The sequence below is a fragment of the Galeopterus variegatus genome, unplaced genomic scaffold, assembly GCF_000696425.1.
Source record: "Galeopterus variegatus unplaced genomic scaffold, G_variegatus-3.0.2 Scaffold4004, whole genome shotgun sequence".
Taxonomy (NCBI): domain Eukaryota; kingdom Metazoa; phylum Chordata; class Mammalia; order Dermoptera; family Cynocephalidae; genus Galeopterus; species Galeopterus variegatus.
In genome coordinates, this window is record NW_007730115.1 from 11,055 (window position 1) to 32,438 (window position 21,384).

General features: G+C 38.0%; 1 protein-coding gene across 4 annotated transcripts in view; it reads right to left on the reverse strand.

Moving 5' to 3' along the window:
• Positions 1 to 21,384, reverse strand: part of NUP98 (nucleoporin 98kDa) — a 97,472-nt gene that overhangs the window by 5,347 nt on the left and 70,741 nt on the right. For all 4 annotated transcript variants that reach the window (XM_008586500.1, XM_008586499.1, XM_008586501.1 and 1 more), the window contains 9 exons: positions 18,874 to 19,303; positions 17,722 to 17,951; positions 16,092 to 16,358; positions 11,811 to 11,968; positions 10,578 to 10,721; positions 9,699 to 9,841; positions 4,160 to 4,381; positions 1,829 to 2,070; positions 1,195 to 1,349 (listed from right to left, as the gene is read on the reverse strand). In XM_008586500.1, coding sequence (XP_008584722.1) covers positions 1,195 to 1,349; positions 1,829 to 2,070; positions 4,160 to 4,381; positions 9,699 to 9,841; positions 10,578 to 10,721; positions 11,811 to 11,968; positions 16,092 to 16,358; positions 17,722 to 17,951; positions 18,874 to 19,303 — 1,991 coding nt within the window. The remainder of the gene's footprint in view (positions 1 to 1,194; positions 1,350 to 1,828; positions 2,071 to 4,159; positions 4,382 to 9,698; positions 9,842 to 10,577; positions 10,722 to 11,810; positions 11,969 to 16,091; positions 16,359 to 17,721; positions 17,952 to 18,873; positions 19,304 to 21,384) is intronic.

The window sequence follows — 21,384 nt, forward strand, 5'->3', positions numbered from 1 at the left end:
AAAAAAAAAAAAAAAAAAAAAAAAAAAAAAAAAAAAAAAAAGAGTGGAATAAGATTTGTTGGAAACACCATGAGTAATCTAGTGTGAGTAGAACAGGCTGGCATGGCTGGTATGTGGGATAAGAGTGGTAGCAGTTAAGGCAAGAGTGAAAGGTAAAAGCCTCTAGAGGGACTTGAATCTTTTATGAGTTTGACTTTCGGGCTGCAAGTAACAATGAAGATTTAATCACTACAAGACTGACCCAAGACATTTTAATGAAGACTTAACATGCCAAATGATGTGCAAAACAATTATCCTCACCAGATCTCTGATCTTACTATATTTTTCATCCCTGAGCTTCTCACTGAAGCTAGAGCTGGACAAGGGGAAAAGACTGATTACAGACAAGCCTCAACAATGTCTATTGCACATACTAATTCGTAATAAACACAAAAAAGTGTTTTTAAGTTTTGATACAACTGTCAAAATGGCTATATTAGCCAATCAAAATGTCCTGCCTGCAATTGTAGAGGTAGAGATAACCCCCAACCTTTTTGGTAAACAATACCAGATACTTAGGACCTTCCGTTACCAGGTGCTTGAGACTTTCCGTCGCCAGAAGATTAGGACTTTCTGCTGGCAGGGGGAAGGGACTTTCCAAAGAGCTCAAAGTTCACCCTGTTCCAGGTAGGGAGCATGCTCACCTGATTCCAGGAACAGCATGACCAGTACCTTATCTTTGGACACCAAGAGAGGAAAAGGGGGGTGGACCGTTGGTCAATACCTCAGTCCTTCCTTTGCCTGCCAAAAGCTAAAAGCCCAATGGTTTTAAAAATTGCTCAAAGTGGCCAATAAACAGCTTACAACCCAGCCTGTTACCAAAGCCTGCCTACCAAACTGTATAAACGATGCTTGAGTTAAGAACTCGGGGCCGTTTCTGTCTTGAAGACGGAACGACCCCAGCATGCTGGAAATAAAAAAACCTCTTGCTTGATTAAAGTGACCTCTGTCTCCTGGTCTTTGCGAGATGAGCCTTCCCAACAAAGATTCGTGCTTTTGGGCCAGTCTTACACAATGACAGTGCTATCTCTGCTAATGAGTTTTCAAGTGTATGTAAGGCCTTTTATATACACGAAGAGGTGTCAAAAGAGGTCTCTGAAGCTTTAAGAACTTGGGAAAAGGAAAACCAGGCAGTGGTTTAAGGAACTCAGGTACCTGTCGTATATGGTGGAGCATTTCAATCACTCGTATGTAGTCCAGGTAAACAAGCCCAGATGTTTCCCAGTCCTGAATTAAGCTGCTGTGCTGTGGTGGTGCCAGGTCTTCCAAGAATCCCTTCAGGTAGTCATAGTTCTCATTAATGATGGCATCTGAAGAAACAAAATATTGAGCACAATGTCTGCACAAGCGCATGGTTCCTAAAGTGCAGAGAATATGTCAGAAAGCTAAGAGAGGAAGGAAGGAGAAATAATGTTGGGTTAGACTTGAGAATTACAAGTAGATATTCTGTAATTCCTCAAAAGAAAATATGAAGTAGTTTTGGCTTCAGGTCCCCAAGCAGATATTTCTGGTGGTGTTGGATAAAATTTCCATAAATAAAGAGGTTAATATAATTAGTGCACATCAAGGATATTTCTGGCAAACAGTAATTTAATATTGCTATCTACCCCTGCCCCTCTAATCCCTCATCCTGGCCAAGCTTCTTCTGCAAAGAACTTTTCCAAAGTGTAATTTGATTGAAGTCTTCCATGTCCTGTAGTGAGCATCATCTGTGGCCTAACACATCATGGGGGTTTAGAGATTGGAAGAATTTGGGGTGATTCCAGGAGATACGGGCCCCAGCACTGACCAGAAGCTAAGTGCCGGATGACGAGTTTGTGGCAGCGGTTCCAGTGCCCAGCTTTAAATAAATAGAGGGCCTCCAAGTGCTTGTTGGATTCCATGCGAGCTCGCACTGCTTTGGCCTCATGAATCCATTCAGCAGGCACACAAAGCTTCTGGGTAAGGAAAGTCTCCTTAGCCCAAGATTCAGGGGTCTCCAATAGCTGGCAGTGCCGGGTAAGCAGCTCTCGAACAGCCTTCTCACGCATGCTATAGCAAGAGAGATAAGCTAGAATAAATTTCATCCTCATTCATGGAGAAGGCTGCCCCAGACAGCTTAGAGTGGCCCCTGGGGCAGTGTCTCAAAGTACAGGTCTTGATCTTTAGTGGATCACTTCAAATTTCACTAAGAAATCAAAAGCCATCCTACCAGCACTTATTTTTTAACTGAAATAGAATGGAATAGAGTATCTAAGCACATCACGGTCAAAAAGTCAGAAAATTAATACTCTAGGTAAGGCTGTCCATTCCCCAGAAAAAGCTTTCCACAGCTACTTCCTGTCTAGTAACATTTCCCTACCATAAGTTAGAAGATCAAGGACTGGGATAAGGGAATTCTGCTCAATAGAGCACTCCTCTGAAGTTCATTCCCAACTTTCTCCCTTCCCTTTCTCCCATATGGTCAGTACAACAAACTTAGTTTTTAAAGGTAATGTCTCTTCCATGTCTTTGTTTCTTTTCTCAAGCCATCAGCCTTCCTAATTCATTCTCTCTCTACCTCCAGATCAAGGCCCCTTAAGGAGAGTCCTTTTCTGTCTGGGCCAGAAAAAGTCATTTTAATTTCAGATTAAGAATATTATCCTCATTTGAACTCTTTCTGAACTCCTAGGCTTTTCAAGGACTCTTTTTTTTTTTTTTTTTTAAAGATGACTGGTAAGGGGATCTCAACCCTTGGCTTGGTGTTTTCAGCACCACGCTCACCCAGTGAGCCAACCAGCCATCCCTGTAACCCCTGGCCGTGGTGTTATCAGCACCGCACTCTCCTGAGTGAGCCACGGGCGGGCCCTCAAGGACTCTTAATCTTATCACGACTGCCTCCTTTTTTATATTCTTTTTGAGGAAACAGAATCTGCTTCCCCACAGCCAACTCTGAAACATTTAGTCATCCCTTCAGCCAGCTTTTTACCACATAAAATCCCCCACTGAGTGTGCTTAAATAACTCAAAGGAATATAGCCTGAGGACATTTGGCTTCCTGTTAAGGGGGAAGAGAGAAAAGAAACTGCTTAAAGGGAAGGCTATGCTGGATGCTTTATACTTTTACTCTAATCCCACAATCACCTTTGATTAGGAACCAATATTATGATTATACAGATAAAAAACAGGCTTACAGAGCATTCTTACGCAAAGTCCAAAGTGAGTAAGCTTTACCTTAAATCAAAGTAGTGTGAGGGTACTTCAAAAAAATTCATGGAAAGACTCATATTATCTTTTAATTCTATTCTTCCATGAACTTTCTGAAGTACCCTGGTATATGGTGAATCCAGAGTTTAGGCAGGTTTGACCCCAACTTCTTTCCACACCATACAACATGACAGTGCAGCATTGTAATTAAGAGCATAGACTCTGGGTGTGTGAGTTGGAAACTGCACCCAGCCATTTACTAGCTGTGTGACCTTGAAACAGTTACTTAATCTGTGTCTTGGGTAGCTCATCTGTAAAACAGAGATTATAAGAGTGACTATCCCGTAAGATTCATTATGAGCATAATAGTTAATACGAAATAAAGTATGTACAAGAAAGTATAAACATGTAAAAGCACTTATAACAAGGAACCTGAGGGGTGAGTGGGTGGTAGCAAGGAATGGTCAGAGGAGGAGAAAGCCGGAAGAAAGGGAAAAAGCAGGGGCTCTCCCGGTAACCCATTACATCAGTGTCATGGAAGCACTAAGACAGCTCAATCAGCACTACGTCTGTATAATTCCTAAATATGCCACATTCAACTGAATCTGTCCCTTAGTTAATGCTGTTGCCCCTGTTGGGCATATCTTTCCATTTCCGCTTCATTACTTTCTATTCCAGTTTTATAGGTTCTTTGAATCTTATCTTTCCCTGATCATCGCAGTTCACAGAGATGTTTTTTCACTTCTCAGACTACTGAGAGACCTGTGATAAATATTATAATTTGGCACTTAATCAAAGGCAGTCTCTGAAGGTTTAACTGTCTTGAGGATTACCACAAGGCTGGCTCTAACACACTTCTAAACAATTACTTGCTGAATTGAACCCTGAGACTGATTCCTTTGGTATTGCCCTGTAGTGCTACACGTACTCAGTGGGTTCAATGACTTGTCACTTACCTTGAGTTGTCAATGTGCAGGAGGACAAAAATGGACCACTCCCAGAGCCCCTCGCTTTCCAGCTGGCCAGCATAACTGGCCTGCAGTACACCCTCATGCTGCTCTGACAGATGGGTGTAGTTAAGAGCCCGCAGCACCTCCCACAAGTGCCAGCTTAGGCGGTAGTCCAAAGGATCTGCTGTTATGCTTCGAGGCTCCAGCAGTTGGTTGAGTTCATAATGCCTGCAGCGAAGAATGTGCTGACAGTTACCATATCCAGACAGCAGACTACCTGATTGAATAGATCAACTGTTCTGATTATGTCTCAGAAGAAAATAAAGGAACCCGAGAGCAAAAGCATTATAGGTTTTCTTTCCCTGTGAGACTGCCTTATATCAATTTACCTCTAGATTCAGCCAGACTACAGATCCTACAAAGAAACAAGGCACCTTCTCTTTTGAGTCTGTGTGACCTAACAGGTTTGCTGGTATTGGTTTGGACTATATATTTTACTATCCTGATATAGGGAGTCTTCACAATTCTCACCCTTCCATTATAGTGTCTACTACTTTTCTTAATCATGTGAAAAAACACTTACCTTAGTACCTTTCAGATTGTTCTAATCTCCTGTTTGTCTGAACAGCTACCTAGTCTTCATGATGATTATTTCCTTCTATGGCTTGTAATTTTTACCTTTGATTTTCTCTTCAGTGGGAATTATTCTTTATAAAGAAATCCAGGTACCCTAGTTTTTTTGTTTTTATTTTTCCTTTTTGTCTTTTTTACTGACCGGTAACGGGATCGCAACCCTCCGTGTTGTGCCCGCACCGCGCTCAGCCAGTGAGTGGGAACTGGTCTCCACATGGGATCCAAACCCTCGGCGGGAGCGCCGCCATGCTCCCAAGTGGCGCACTCTCTAGTGCGCCACTGGGCTGGCCCAGGTACCCTAGTTTTTGAAAGTGCCCCTGCAGAGATTTTCACTTTTTTCTTTTGCTAGGAGCCCAAAAAATTCAATTGTCCTGGACCAGTTTATATGATAAGTTCTTAGCTTGCAATTCCCAGATCCGAGAGCAATATAACCTAAGACACCACAGCTGTAAGTTTTAAAAACCTGGGGCTTAGGTTACCGACCAATATATTTCCTTTTCACCTAAGATCTCAGGCATTTTACAACTCCCCAACACCTCCCTAAGTAATGAGTGAAGTTTTTATAGACCAGTGCTATTGAACAGAACATTGTATGATGATGGAAAAGTTCTATAATCTGCTTTGACCAATTTGATAGGCTATTAAACACTTCAAATGTGGCTAGAGTGAATGAGTAACTAAATTTTAAATTTGATTTAATTTAATTTAAATTTATATAGCCACATATGAATAGTGGCTATCCTATTGGACAGTTCAGTTCTGGGCCATTTTTATTACTATGCCATTCTCAAGCCATCAGCCTTCCTAATTCATTCTCTCTCTACCTCCAGATCAAGGCCCCTTAAGGAGAGTCCTTTTCTGTCTGGGCCAGAAAAAGTCATTTTAATTTCAGATTAAGAATATTATCCTCACTTGAACTCTTTCTGAACTCCTAGGCTTTTCAAGGACTTTTTTTTTTTTTTTTTTTAAAGATGACTGGTAAGGGGATCTCAACCCTTGGCTTGGTGTTTTCAGCACCACACTCAGCCAGTGAGCCAACCAGCCATCCCTATAACCCCCTGGCCGTGGTGTTATCAGCACCGCACGGTTTCTCTCTCCATTTCCGGCATTTTGAAATATCGCCCCTGCCGCCCTTTTTTGACCTATTTAAAAACTGATATACAATAAACCGCACATATCTAGAACGTATAATTTTGATAAGTTTTAACATATGTATACCCCTGTGAAAATTTTTTTGACCTCCTTAAAAACTGACATACAATAAACTGCACATTATATATAGAGTGTATAATTTTGGAAAGTTTTTTTTTTTTTTTGACCGGTAAGGGGATTGCAACCCTTGGCACGTTGTGGTCCACATCACGCTCAGCCAGTGAGCACACCAGCCATCCCTATATAGGATCCGAACCCATAGCCTTGGCGCTACCAGTGCCACACTCTCCTGAGTGAGCCATGGGGCGAGCCCTAATTTTGGTAAGTTTTAACATATGTACACACCTGTGAAACCACCACCACAATCAAGAAAATATATTCATCACCTCCAAAAATTTCCTTATGCCCCTCTGCACTTCTGCCCTCCTGCCCCTCCCCATACTCACCCTTCCCAGGCAACGGATCTCTTTCTGTCATTATAAATCAGTTTCCATTTTGCAGAATTTAATATAAATTGGAATCATACAGTAGGTACTTGTTTTTTTTAGGTACTGTGTGTGTGTATATGTGTGTGTGTGTGTGTGTGTGTGTGTATATGTGTGTGTGTGTGTGTGTGTGTGTGTATATATATATATATATATATATATATTTAAAGCAGCTGGCCAGTACAGGGATTGAATCCTGGACCTTGGTGTTATCAGTACCACACTCTAACCAACTGAGCTAACTGGCCAGTTCCCATAGGTACTTTTTTTGGGGTCTGGCTTCATTTAAAACTAAGTAAAATTATTTTGTGATTTACCATGCTTTTCCATGCATCAACGGCTCATTCCTTTCTACTGCTTAGTCCACTGTATGATACATCATGGTTCTATGGTCTATTCACCTATTGACGGAAATATGGGTTGTTTCCAGTTTTGAGCCATTACAAATAAAGCTGCTATAAACATTCATATGTGGACGTATGTTTTCATTCCTCTTGTGTAAATACCCAGGAGTGTAATGGCTGGATCATATGGTACGTCTATGTTTTGTTTTGTCTTGTTTTTGGCGGATGGCCGGTATGAGGACCTGAACCCATGACTTTGGTATTATAAGGCTGCACTCTAACCAACTGAGCTAACAGGCCAGCCCTATGTTTAACTTTTTTTAAAAAGCTGCCAAACTTTTTTCCAAAGGGTGTGGAATATACTAAAAAGCATATGTACTTCACAGGGCCTGGTTTTCCAAAGTCTTGCAGTTTCAAATACTGACTTTGCAGAGGACTTGAAATTTTCCTCAGGATATAAGTCTGGTTTAAGATAAAGATTTGTGGCACAGCAAGGTTGCTGGCTCAAGGACAGACTAGTTACTGATTGTTATGTAAAGATACTGAGAGCTGCTGTAAGAAGGAATGTTTGCTAATATCAAGCTTGTGTTGATAAGATCACTTAATTGTCTACTGGAATGTCATCTGGCTTGTTTCACTGAAAGTTACCAGCCTATATTTTTAAACTATAACCCCACCTATGTTCTCTTCCTGTAACTTCCTGGTCTGGAAAATAAATGCAGGAAGAGAACCCTAATTGGGCGTTAATTTCCCGAGGAAGGGTTGGCTCTTGCTGGAGCATTCCCAGGGAAGTTAACCACTTTGGGGCCTCTCACTGCTCAGAAGAGATGGGCTTTGAGTAATCCTTTGCATTTCCATCACCCAGGGGAAGTGGGGTGACAAATCCGTGGGGGGCTAAGCAACACAAAGCAACAAAAGGGGGCATATCATTTTACATTTTTTCACCAGCAATGTATGAGAATTCTAGTTGCTCCACAGCCATGACAACACTTGGTACAATAGGTCTTTTTAATTTTTAGCCATTCTAATAGGTGGGTAGTGGTATCTCAGGATGGTTTTAAAATTTGTATTTCCTTGTCTACTGATGCTGAACATCTTTTCATGTGCTTATTTGACATCTGGATCTTCTTTGATAAAGCATCTGTTTAAATATTTTTTCCAATTTTTAAATGGGACTGTTTGTTTTCCTATTATTGAGTTTTAAGAGTTCTTTATATACTCTGGATACAAGTCCTTTATCAGATATCATTCTCTTAATAGTCTTTCAATAAAAAGCAGTTTTTGATTTTGTTGAAGTCCAACTTACCAATTTGTTTCTTTTATAAATTGAGTGTTTGATGTCTAAGAAATCTTTGCCTAACTCACAGTTGCAAAGATTTCCTGCTTTGTTTCCTTCTAGAAGGTTTATAGTTAAGTTTGATATTTAGGTTTATGATCCATTTTGAGCTGGATAAACAATAGACATAACCAACAAAAAACCAAAAGCTGGTTCTTTGAAAAGATCAATACAATTGCTAAACTCTATTTTTTGGGGAAGTGGCTGGCTGGTACAGAAACTGAACACTGGACCTTGGTGTTATCAGTACCATGCTCTAACCGACTGAGCTAACCAGCCAGCCCTTGATTGCTGAACTCTACATAGACTAACCAAGAAAAAAAAAGATAAGATGCAAATGACCAATATCAGGAAGGAAAGAGACACTGTCACAGATTCTACAAATATTTAAAAAGAATAAGGAAATGTTATGAATAACTTTATGCCCATCAATTGGTGACTTTGGTGAAACAGACAAATTCCTTAAAAGAAACAAATTATCAAAACTGACTTGCGAATAAATAGAAAGCCTCAACAGCCCTATATCTGTTATACAAACTGTGTAGTGTAAAAACTTTAATAAATTGGACCTCACAAAAATGTAAAGCTTCTCATTGCTTTGTTTATAAAATGAGAAAAACAAAAAAGAAAATGAGAAAAATAAGCCTTCACTCTGGGAGAAATTTAGATTAAAAAATATAACAACAAATATATACAAAATATATAAAGAACTATTACAACGCAATAAGACAATCCTATAAAAAATGGGCAAAAGATTTGAATAGACACTTAAGCAAAGAAGACATACATATGAAAAAATGTTCAACATCATCAGGCATTAGAGAAAGGCAAATTAAAACACAATGAAAAGTTTCAGTATGGGAAGATGAAAAAGTTTTGGAGATAAATGTTGGTGACAGTTGCACAACAATGTGAATGTACTTAATGCCACTGAACCCTATGCTTAAAACAATTAAGATGGTAAATTTTAGTTATGTATTTTACCAAATAAAAAACTACATTGTTTTGTGAATTGTAGGACACACACACACACAAAGGAAAAACTATATTATTCTATAATTCATATAGATAAATACCCTATATCTAAAAGAAGGCATCTTGAAGAATTGTAATGAAATGCGAGCTTCTAATTGTGAATGGGGAAAGAAAGCCTAAGTATTTCTAATGTAAAATAGACATCTCTGAAATAGTTTTATATGAAATTCTAGAAAAGGAAAACTAATTAACGATAACAAAAAGCCAGTCAGGAGTTGTCTGGGATGAATACTGATTGTCAACTGGCACGAGGAAATTTTTGGGGGCTAATGGAAATATTATCTGTTTGTGATGGTAGTTACATCTTGATAATTACAGTAAAACTAACCAAACTGCATACTTTATTGTATGTAAATTGTATCTCATTAAAGTTAATTAAAATGATTTTTAGACTCTAACTCAAGTTGCAATGCTCTTTCTAATCAACTTATGTAAGTTATATTTGGTAATTCATAGAGATGTACAGCAATTTGGTGGCATGAAAAAGAAAGGACTCAGAAAAGGACTCCTTAGGGGTTCATGAAATTCTTAACTGACTAGAATGCCTGGCTCTCATTTACCTGTCACTGTAGAGTTTTAGAAGGTGAAAGCAGACGTCTTGCAGTGGTCTCTGCGAGTCTTGCTCCTCCTCTACTGCATAGCCAGAGCCCTCCAGGTATGAAGGAAGTGGGGAGCAGGCATATCTGTCACCCTCAGAGGGATTCTGAAGGAAAGAATTTGATATAATACATCGGGTGCTAGTCTGTTTCACTAGATGCTCTCATGCCTCAATTACTTAGACACCTGTATTAAGAATGATGTGATACCTCAAAGGAATCTATGAAGGATTAAAAAATTATTTTGGTCAGTGGCATATTCCACCTGTCTACAATGGACTGGCAGAGATTTCAAATATCTCTCACTAAACACCCCTACTTTTCTTGCCACAGTTAATACATTCAGTTTCTTTAGAGTTCTCTTTCTCTGAAAAACAATGAGAATTCAAGAAATGATGGCATTAAAGACATTAATACTTTAACCTCAACATTGGCAAGGAATATGAAATATGGTATTTAGAGGCAAATTTCAGACCTGCTAATTTGGGGCTAAACCAAACCAGAAGTCAGGCTGTATATCAAGCAATTCCCAAAGGAATAACACAGCATTAGGAACGGAGAACTCTCTGATACAGAAGCAAGAAAACTGTGGAAACTCATCATATTAAATTAAATGAAAGCAGACACTTGGAGAAGTTTAAAAGTAGCCCTGCCCAGAAGTAGGAGTAAAGGATAAAATTCCCATCAGATTTCCTTTGTCCATTTCAATTTTATAGTACTTTCAAAAAAGGCAGTAAAAAGCATTATGAAATATGATTTAATGGTTTTTTTCTCTGCAGGAATTTTCTGACAAGGATAGAACACACATCAGGATTCTTGCTTGGCTCTACTAGACACATATACCTGAAATGCTTCTTCATACATGCTAAGTGCCCTGGAAATGGAGGCTGTTGGTGGAAGCAAATACCAAAGATGGACAGCCAGGGAGCGTTTCCAGTCCAGCTGGGAGCACACATTGATTTGTTTCTGCTCTGACAGCTGCCACACCTGCAGGAGAAATCACCACTATAGCTGTATTTTACTTTGTTACTCCGTGTCTTCATACTATTCACTTATTTAAGTAATATTTGAAATGATCTAGATGTCAGTATTAATGATCCAGATATAAAATACATAGTCCCTTGGAGGCAGATGAGAGGGTAGATTTAGACATAATATAATCAGTGCTCTGAGAGGAGATGAGAGCCACTGAGATCAGAGAGAAAGTCTTCTGACTCCCCACAGTTGCCAACTTATAAAACTTTAAGATAAGCATAAATTCTGACGAGCCCTATTTTATTTCTGGAAACTGACTTTAAGAAGGTAATCAAAGAGGTAGGCAGCAATAGAGAACTGGCTTAAAATAATTATGGTCCATCATCCATAAAATGGAACAGAAGTAGATATTAAAATGAATGATGCTGCATGACATGGAAAAATGTCCATATACAGTAAGTTAAAGAAAAAAAAGTTGCAGAATTGCTAATGTATGATTGATTTTACTTGTATATGTGAGGGTATTTCAAAAAGTTTGCAGAAGAATAGAATTAAAAGATAATACAAATCTTTCCATGAACTTTTTGAAGTACTCTCACACACACATGTAAATATGAATACATATATGTTGACATAGACTTAAAATGTCTGAAAAGACAGATAAATTATTTATATTGCTTACCACTATGATATGGGATACAGTGAATTTTTTTTTTTTTAAAGGATGACCGGTAAGGGGATCTTAACCCTTGACTTGGTGTTGTCAGCACCACGCTCACCCAGTGAGCTAACCAGCCATCCCTATATGGGATCCGAACCCATGGCCTTAGTGTTATAAGCACCGCACTCTCCCGAGTAAGCTATGGGCCGGCCCGGGGTATGGTGAATTTTAACGTTTTAATTTTCATATACCTAGACTTGTTTTTACAATGTACATGTCTACCTTTGTATTTTGAAATTATTTCCACTGAAAATGAAAAATAAATTACCAAGTTATGTGTAGTAATGTGCAGTTTACAAAGATAGCTCTTTGCTTCAACCTCAAGCAACTTTAAATTTATGAGAAAATTGATGTGAGATTATGGTAAAAGAGGAAGATACCGGTTTTCCAGCTAACAGAGCAAAGATGCGCAGTCTCTCATCCTGGATGAAGCTGTCGGCCTGGAGCTGATGCCAATCCATCAGCTGCATGGTGAGCAGCTCTCGGACCGACTGGCTACCCACCAACTGAGATAAAAGAAGGGCAAGACGATGATCGCCTATAAGAGAAACAGTTCTCTGTGATTACTAACGATTTACTAACTTGGTGAACCACTTGGGGGCATAATCTTCTTATTTCTTCCAGCTGTCAAGAGGGAGGGCTTAACACCTCTGACTGCTTTCTATAACAGTGCCAAAGCATTAATCAAAAACTTACCATTTTCTGCTTGGGTAGAAAATCTGCAAAGTAGTTTAACCTAAATTACATATAGACTGCATAGTATTATAGACATCAACGACATAGCTACTACTATTTCTGTGACCTTGAGTAAGGTGCTTCATCTATAAAGGGAAAGAAAACATCATCTGATTCAAAGGTTTGTAGTAACTACCAGCCAGCCAACAACAACAAAAAAAGGTTTGTAGTGGAAACTGGGAAGATATAATGTAAAATGTTCCCAACTAGAATATGATGACACTGAGAAATAGGCACCTTAAACCTAAACAAAAATGTATGTGTACACTAATATAAAGAGGACAGGTGAGTCTTTCACTCCCATAGGTCCAATAATCTCTCTTAAAAATTTTTAAGTACAAAGGGCTGAGGCAATAAAAAGTTTCTAATTAACCAGAATGTTAGGGGATAGGAATTCCAGTTTATCATAATTTCCAGCTAAACTTGAGTAAAAATTCTTTGCTTCAGCCTGTATTACAAAATCTCCTAAAAGTCAATAGTCATTTTCCTTTTGGTTCAGCATGGGTCAGTGCTTACATGACTATATAAGGTTATGTCCCTCCAGAAGCTGAAGCTCTCATCTCAAAGGGTTTCCTTCACAAAGCATCAGGAACACATCTGGAAATGTGTAACTAGGCCAACTTGTCTCCCTAATTGCATTTAGGTAACCAAAACACAACTGGACTACGATTCATGCAGTAAGTGCTGCCGCCCACTTGACCGTAAGCTGCTAAGTGACCAATAATAAAGGAAGAAAGGAAAGATTAGTTCTGTGTGTCTATAGGACCCAAAAGAGCATGTTTATTGGCTAAAAAATATAAATATCCTGGTCACTAGAGATAGTCAAGTTCAGAAAGGAGACTGGTATATCATAGCTTGATGCGAACATTCATTAGGATCATCTCTCATTGTGCTGATCAGATATTCAAACAATCAGCTTCTGTCAATCCTTGACTTTCCACATAGACTCTCCCATTGAAAAGAAAATAGGGTGAGTAAATGGCAGAATTATAGCGTACTTCAAGTAAACTTGGGGGTATGATATGAATCTAAATTCATCATTTTTGCATGTAAATATCCAACTATCCCAGCATTTGTTGAAAAGACTATCCTTTCCACATTTAAATTGTCCTGGCACCTTTGTAAAAAAAAATCAGTTGACTGTAAGTTAAAGGATTTTTATATTTGGATTCTCATTTCTGTTCCATTGATCTATAATGTCCATCTTTATTGTCTTGACTGGAGTAGCTTTATGTTTTAAAATCAGAAAATGTTGAGTACTCCAACTCAACATTTCCAAGTAAGGTTCTTTACATTTCCAAATAAGGTTCTTTACATATCCAAATAAGGACCAGTTTTCAATTTCTGCAAAAACACTGCTGGAGATTTTTGTAAGGATTGTGTTGAATGTATAGGTTAATCTGGGGAGAACAAATGTCTTAACGATACTGAGGTTTTCAATCAATCGGTGTTTCTCAACCAGGGTGGTTTGTCCTTCTAGGGAAATTTGAAAATGTCTGGAAACATTTTTGGTTGTCAAAACAAGATGGTAGAAAGCAGGGATGCTGCTAAAAATCCTACCATGTCCAGGACAACTCACCCCCCTACGCCTAACAAAGAATTACCAGCTCAAAGTGACAGTACTGAGGTTGAGACATATTCCATGAATCTGGAATGTCTCTTCATTTATTTCAGTCTTTATTTCAACAGCAAAGTTTTGTAGTTTTCAGTGTATAAGTTTTGTATTTCCTTTGTTACATTTATTCCTTTTTATTCTTTCTGATAGTGTTGTAAATAGAATTGTTTTTCTTAATTTTATTTTTGGATAGTTTGTTGCTAATACATAGAAACACAATTTTATATATTGATCTTGAATCCTCAGATCTTCCTGAACATGTTTATTAGTCCCAATACCTTTTTTATGGATTTCTTAGGCCTGTCTATAGACAGAATTATACCAACTCAAATAAAGACAGTTCTACCCTTTCCTTTTTAATCTGTATGACTTTTGTTTCTTTTTCTTGCCTGAACTGGGTACAACATCCATTACGATGTTGTGCAGAAATGGTTTTCCTAATGTTAGGGGAAAATCATTCAGTCTTTCATAAGTATGTTTGATGTTAGCTGTATGTATTAAGTACAGTAGGTATGCTTTGATATCAAGGTAACAATGGCATCATCATGAGTTGGAAAGTGCTCCCATCTCTATTTTCTGGGAGAGTTTGTGGAGGATTGGTATTATCTCTTCTTTAAATATATAGTATTCACCAATGAAGACATCTGAGCTTGGGGTTTTCTGAGTAAAAATCTTTACGAAAAACTAACTATGGTTTTATTCATTTACTCTATTGTTTTTATGCTTTTGTTTTCATTCATTTCTGCTCCAATCATTATTTCCTCCTTTCTGCTACCTTTGGGTTTAGTTTGCTCTTCTTTTTCTAATTTCTTAAGGTAGAAGTTTAGGTTATCAGCTTGAAGTCTTTCTTCTTGTTGTATAGATGTCATGTAAACTTAGTTGATAATGCTGTTCATGTTTTCTATATTCTTGATTTTTCTGTCTAGTTGTTCTACTAATTACTTAAAGTGGGGATAGTGAAGAAAAAGTCTTAAGTAACGCAAAAGGCAGTGCCCTTGCCAAAGGTTTAACCTTAGGGGTAGAAGAAAACAAGGGAAAAAGTAGAGTTTATGAATGAACAGATCCAAGGACCTGACTTCTAGTATTCTTTAAGATCCTCTCCTGCTACATGTAAGTATAACATTATTTTTTAAACGATTCACATTTGTGAAAGTGTATAGAAGATCAACCCTGAAGACAAATTGTCACTGTACAAATGTATGAAGACCATAAAAGGCACTGAATGTGTAGTGATAGTGGAATGCAACTGGCCATTTATATGTTTACTGATTCTAACTTTTCCCATGACCTGTTCCTTATAATCCTAAAATTGGCCAAGCCCTCCAAAATAAATGCAGCTCAGGGCTCAAATTAGTTACCTTTGTATAAATTAGGTTCTAATTAACAAGGTTTGATAAAGGATCTAATTATACATAGATTAAGCTGAGCTATATCATCTTGTATTCTCATTAAGATTCGTGTCTAGACAGTCATTAAGCACTTACTGAATGCCTCATTATTGGAAAGGTAATTTAAAAAAGCACAAATAGTTCAGATTCCCATACTGGCAGCTGCCAAAAAAAAAAAAAAAAAAAAAAAAAAAAAACATGTGTAGAAAGTCCTAAAAAAAGTTAATTAAATAACCTCAACCTAGAAATTAAATTTCCATATATTTAATTTGAATGAAAAAGTGATCTGATGCAAAAGATATAGGTTTAAAATGTTCAGAGTTCTGCTTATTGTTTAAAAAGAGTCTAAATGCCAAAGAAGAAATTTGCTAATGTGGTACATTTATACATAGAAGATTATTATTATATCTAGATTATAGGACATTTGTAATGTGTTACATAGAAAGAACAGAATACACAGCAGGATACCCATCTTTGAAAAGTTTACATGCATATGTTGCTCTGGGCACATATTTGTTTATACTCTAAAAATCACGCTCTGGGCACATATTTGTTTATACTCTAAAAATCACAAAGAAAACAGTTTAAATACACTGAAACATTTGCAGTGAGTGGTAGTCATAGGAATTGGGTGATTTTGATCTGTTGTTTTTTTCTTATCTGTATTTTCTAGTTGTACTACAAATACATATGTAACATAAAATTAAAATAATTTTAATTAAGGTAATTTAATGTTTAAGGTTCTAAAAGAAAACTAGAGGACATGCTCCCTGCTCTGGAGAAAGCAGCAATCTTCCTGGGAAATCCACTTAATACTCACAGGTTAGAAGACCAAAAAAAAAAGAAGGCAAATCCACAGTTAAGGGGTAGGAGATAGTGAGGAGGAAAGAGGCAGGGGTGCAGATAAGAACCATATTCTCTACCTGACTGCTGGGCCAGAGAGCAGGCCTCACTGATCTTCTTGCCCGTGAGATAGCTGAAGACAGCCTCTATGGGGTTGTCTTTTTGGGTTAAAGAGACTTCCTCTTCAATCTGAGATTCAGCAGTATGGGATAACCAGCGGGAGAAAGCTCTTCGTCGCTCTAGAATCTGAATATATTCACTGGGTTCATCCAGTTGGCTATCAAGCTCCTTCAGGTGACCCCATAGGGCTTCACATAATGTCCATGTCAGCCTCCAGTGCTTTACAACTGAGGAAGAGACAGGAAAACAATGCTATGACACAAATTCTTACAATTAACTCTGGAGGGTATTACTCTTAACTGTGGTGTAAAAATGCACAAATTAATAAACACCACATGCAACAAAGTTGATTACTCCGAATCTGTCTCCACCTTACTCAGCTTTGTCTTACAAGTTCTGGAAGTATATGGTACAACTGCACACTCCATGTTTCTGTGGTACTTACATAGCAAATGTAACTCTATGCTCCTTTAAACAGGTCTCCCTAGTTTGGCTAATATCACCTAATTATGGCTAATATCACCTTAGATGGTAGAGAGAAAAAAAAAGTCTTCTAATTTGATCAAATTCTGTCTATATAACTCTTTATGAAATGTAAACTGATCTAAAAACTTGTAAGGGTTTATTCCTTCCTGCTACAGGCACAGCCTACCATTTACTGAGTCTAAATGATGTTTTTTCAAGCACTTAAGATTAAACCAACTCTAATCTACACAACAAAAATATACAGTTGGTAACTTCATTTTATAATTGAAGAAACTGAGGTATAAGAGTTAAATGATTTGCCCAAAATTACAGGCAATATGTGGCAGAGCCAGGATTTGAAGACAAGCAACCAGAGTCCAACTCCATTCTCTTAACTACTATGCCATATTGCCCCTCAAGAAACAAAACAAAAAGTTTATCACTTTAAGCCACTAGCAAGTATGCATTAGGAAGATAACTTACATGTTTAATAAGAAGATCAGACAGTGAAGTAAACATAAAGTAAACACACTTGAATAAACAAGTCCCAAAATGTGTGGTATGGGACATTCTAAAACAGTCCCTATTTTTCAATCAGAGTGATTTGCTAAACATGTAGTTAAGTACAATTTTCTACTGTTTGAAATATATTAAGTTCCCATATCAGAAAAACCCATTATCAAAGTATTGGTCACAATGGATATAGAGAGGTAATAGTGGGAGAAGTAAGAAAAGGAAATTATAACAAAGTTGTTGGGAAGACCAAGTGGGACTTGAGCTGAACATGGAAGAATGGGTAAAATTCAGAAAAGAAAGAAGGAATGAATCTTTCTATCCCTATGTTCTCTAGTTTGGGAAAAGAATGCAATTTCATAAATCCAAGGGATTTGACTGGCTACAGTTCTTTGAGAAAGGATTTGTATATCAGAGGGCATAAGGATAACTGTAAGCAGTGACAATTTACTCTTGCCTGAAATGCTGTTTATCTCAACTCAACTACGGAAAAGTACAAGCTCAGGCATCCACCTACTAGATTGGTTTAAGGAACTTTGTCCTCCTATGAACCCATGCTATAATACCCCTATTCTTGGGACATCAAAAGTTAGAATCATAGTGTGTACTCACCTTGTACTTCCGGTAAGTCTCCTGATGCTTCCTTAACCCAATCTGCATAGTCATGAATGACTGCAACTCCCAGATTGGGGACAATGAGAGGACACAGCTCATCGACATGGACAGTACTATGTTTTAATTTGAGCTCCAGAGGTACCTGGTATAATTGCAGGTCTTCATCTAGCTTCCTCTGTCTTAAACTGAGTTTTTCCAAATGAACTTTGAATGGGGACTCAGTTAGGCTATAATGGCAAATGAACAACAAGATAGAAAATGAAGAGAGAATCCAGAATTTCCCTATAACCAAGTCTTTGTTTCTTTTTACGATTACAAACAAAATGGAAAATATTTCACTGTAATTTTAAAGAAATTTTGTTTCCTAATGTCAAAATACTGAACTTATCTGCTATACCTATATATGGACTGAACAGATAATCTGACTCATGCATTCAGAACCCAAAGTCTTTTTAGGTCAGGTTATAACAAGCATGGGTATCAATACAGTTAGATTGGGAACTGGCTTCAGCATGTATCTGGACACTATAAAATCCAAGGGCCAAGCATTATTGCGAATACCTATTTCTCAAATTATACTCAGGTATCGAAAGTCATGAGGCTAAGGTTTTAGATAGTAAAGAACTGGTTCTAAATTAAGATGAGCATATAACCAATTTGGCCTTGATCCAATTTTAAGATTGATATTAACAACTTCCAAAATGTCATCAGATCATGCTTAATCTAGAATTAATCACTAAGTTTAGAATCAATATTCCTAATTGTGAGGTACAAGAGATGCAGCTGTTTTATTTTTTTCAAAGTCAACTTTAAAAACTAAGGATTAAGAGGTGATCATCTTCATTTAATCTGTAGAAGATAACACAACTATAAAATGTAAATAAGAAAACGTTACATGTGCACAGAACACTGTATACATACTGCCTGACCATTGCCGGAAAAACTTTTATATATAATCTTTAAGGCGCATACACATACACACACAGAGTTCACCTTTGAACAATGTGGGGGCTGGGGCTCCACACCCCCTCCCTGATTGAAAATCCACATAGAACTTCTGGCTCCCCCAAAATTTAACTACTTAAGTACTACTTAAGTACCTTGCACACAGGTTGCCTTTCTCAAAAGGCATCAAGAAATGTGACTCACGATTTAACAGCAACTGGATTGGGCAGGAATCCATATTCCATAGAATCAGCAATCTGATGATTTTCCACTTCATGAGAGCCACTGAGCTGTTCTCCACTATTAGCAAGAGTCCAGTTGGGGCCCCAACCAACCCGAAATGAGCGTCCCATAAATAAGGCCATGTCCATCAAGAGTTTCCCTTTGCCATAGGTGACAGACTTTTCAAGAGGGACTAGGCCTGGTTGCCTGCGTGTACCCACTGTTTTCAACTGAACCTCAGGAGCTGGGCTGGGCACTGTAAACACAGTGGTCAGGGGTGGAGGGACAGACCATGGGGATGTGGATGGAATATTCATTAAAGATGATGCTCTGGGAGTGCGACATTCTTGCACAGAGTCACTTGGTGAAAGAAAAGCTCCACTTGTAAATTTTGATTGTAGTAACCCACTAACTGAAATGAGGGGAAAAAATATTATTAGAAATTCAGCCAATTATTTCTTCAACAACAACCAAAAAGTCATTAAGGCTGAAATTATTCAACATTTTGCCAAACTAATTAAAACAGATATGAAGAAGCAGGTTTAGCCAGACTCTGCAGAAATTACTCATTCAACCAGGAAATCAAGGCCAGAATTCTTTTTTTTAAAAAAGATGACCGGTAAAGGGATCTTAACCCTTGACTTGGTGTTGTCAGAACCACGCTTTCCCAAGTGAGTGAACCGGCCATCCCTATATAGGGATCCAAACCCATGGCTTTGGTGTTATCAGCACCGCACTCTCCCGTGTGAGCCACAAGCTGGCCTCAAGGCCAGAATTCTAATGATGATGACGAGGATGTCAACAACAATTATAATATTAAGAACAAACACCACTACAACTATTACTATTTTTGAAAAATTATCTAGCACTTACCTGCAGCAGACGCTGTATTAGCAAGGCACTTATGTACATTATTTCATTTCACTCTTCAATAACTTTAAATGATTAAGCATTATTATCATCCCCATTTTCTAACTGAGAAAACCGGGCTCAGATAAGTGACTTGTCCAAATTCACAAAGCTACTCAGTGGCACACTGGGAGATAAGCCCAGGTAAGTCTGGCATCAACGCTTATGCTCTTATCAAAATCCCGAATGTAACCCTTTCTTAGTCCATATAAAAAGCTTAATAAGATCAAAACTCAAATTCCGGGCTGACCCCATGGTGCACTCGGGAGAGTGCGGCGCTGGGAGCGCAGCGGCGCTCCCGCTGTGGGTTCAGATCCTATATAGGGATGGCCAGTGTGCTCACTGGTTGAGCGCGGTGTGGGCGACACCAAGCCAAGGGTTGCAATCCCCTTACCGGTCACAAAAAGGACAAAAAAAAAAAAAAAAAAAAACCTCAAATTCCTACTATGCTAGACTTAAGGAAACAAAACCCCACTGCAGCATCTTATGATTGTATATGTGTCTTCCTGAAGCATAGTTCTTATTACTAGTTCCTGTTCTTCAATTTTATATGGTTCCTATCTAAAACATGGAGCTGGTTATTGAAGAATGAGATTTTCCTGTAGTGCCCACTATGGAAAAGGTTATTAAGAATGTTTAACTAATGCTTTGTCAGTTAAAATATTTTTATTTATTTATTTTTACAATTTTATTTATTTGGTGGGTGGCTGAAATGGGGATCTGAACCTGTGATCTTGGTGTTACAAGGCTGTGCTATAACCAATTGAGCTCTCTGGTCAGTCCCAGTTAATACATTTTTAAAAACAAGTTTATAAAAAGGGCACTCAGAAGAATTGAAAAATAAACATTTAGTTTTTAAGGCAACATAAACAAATGTCTCTCCGGTAGATCCTCTGGCTTTCAAGATGCTTTGAAATTACATCTGCTTAAGTCCTTTGTTAACATTAATACTCTATCTCCAATCCCACAGAGTTACAAACCCACTAGAAAAGAAAGGGGAAAGCTTTAAGTTCAAATACATAGTCACCTTAGGATTTTGGGAAGGTTTAGGGAAGATTAGAAATCTGACAAGTTTTGTGCATTATGTAAAGCAAAATTTGTCCCCAGAAGGCAAGACAGTATTAAAACTGCACAGAGTCCGGTTAGCTCAGTTGGTTAGTGCATGTGCTGATAACACCAAGGTCCAGGGTTCAATCTCTGTACCAGCCAGCTGCCAAAAACAAAACAAAGAACACCACCTGCACAAAAAAGAGTGCGGGCCAACTTGTTGTGGCACAATTCTAAGTAATGTGTAACAAAAATTAAGAAATTAGAGCTTAGTATCTAATCCACATTCATAAGCAAACAAAAACAGGCCTTAAACAAAGCACAAATGCTTTTTTCTCCATACAACTTGTTTTATTTTTTGGCAGCTGACCCATGTGGGGATCTGAACCCTTGACCTTAGTGTTACAAAGCCAAATGAGCTAACTGGGCAGCCCTGTCCATTCAACTTCTGCATCTGCACCTATACAGGTAATTATGGTTCCTAAAAACTGAACACTCCTAACAGATATTTATAAGAGTACAGTTTCTTTCTTTTTT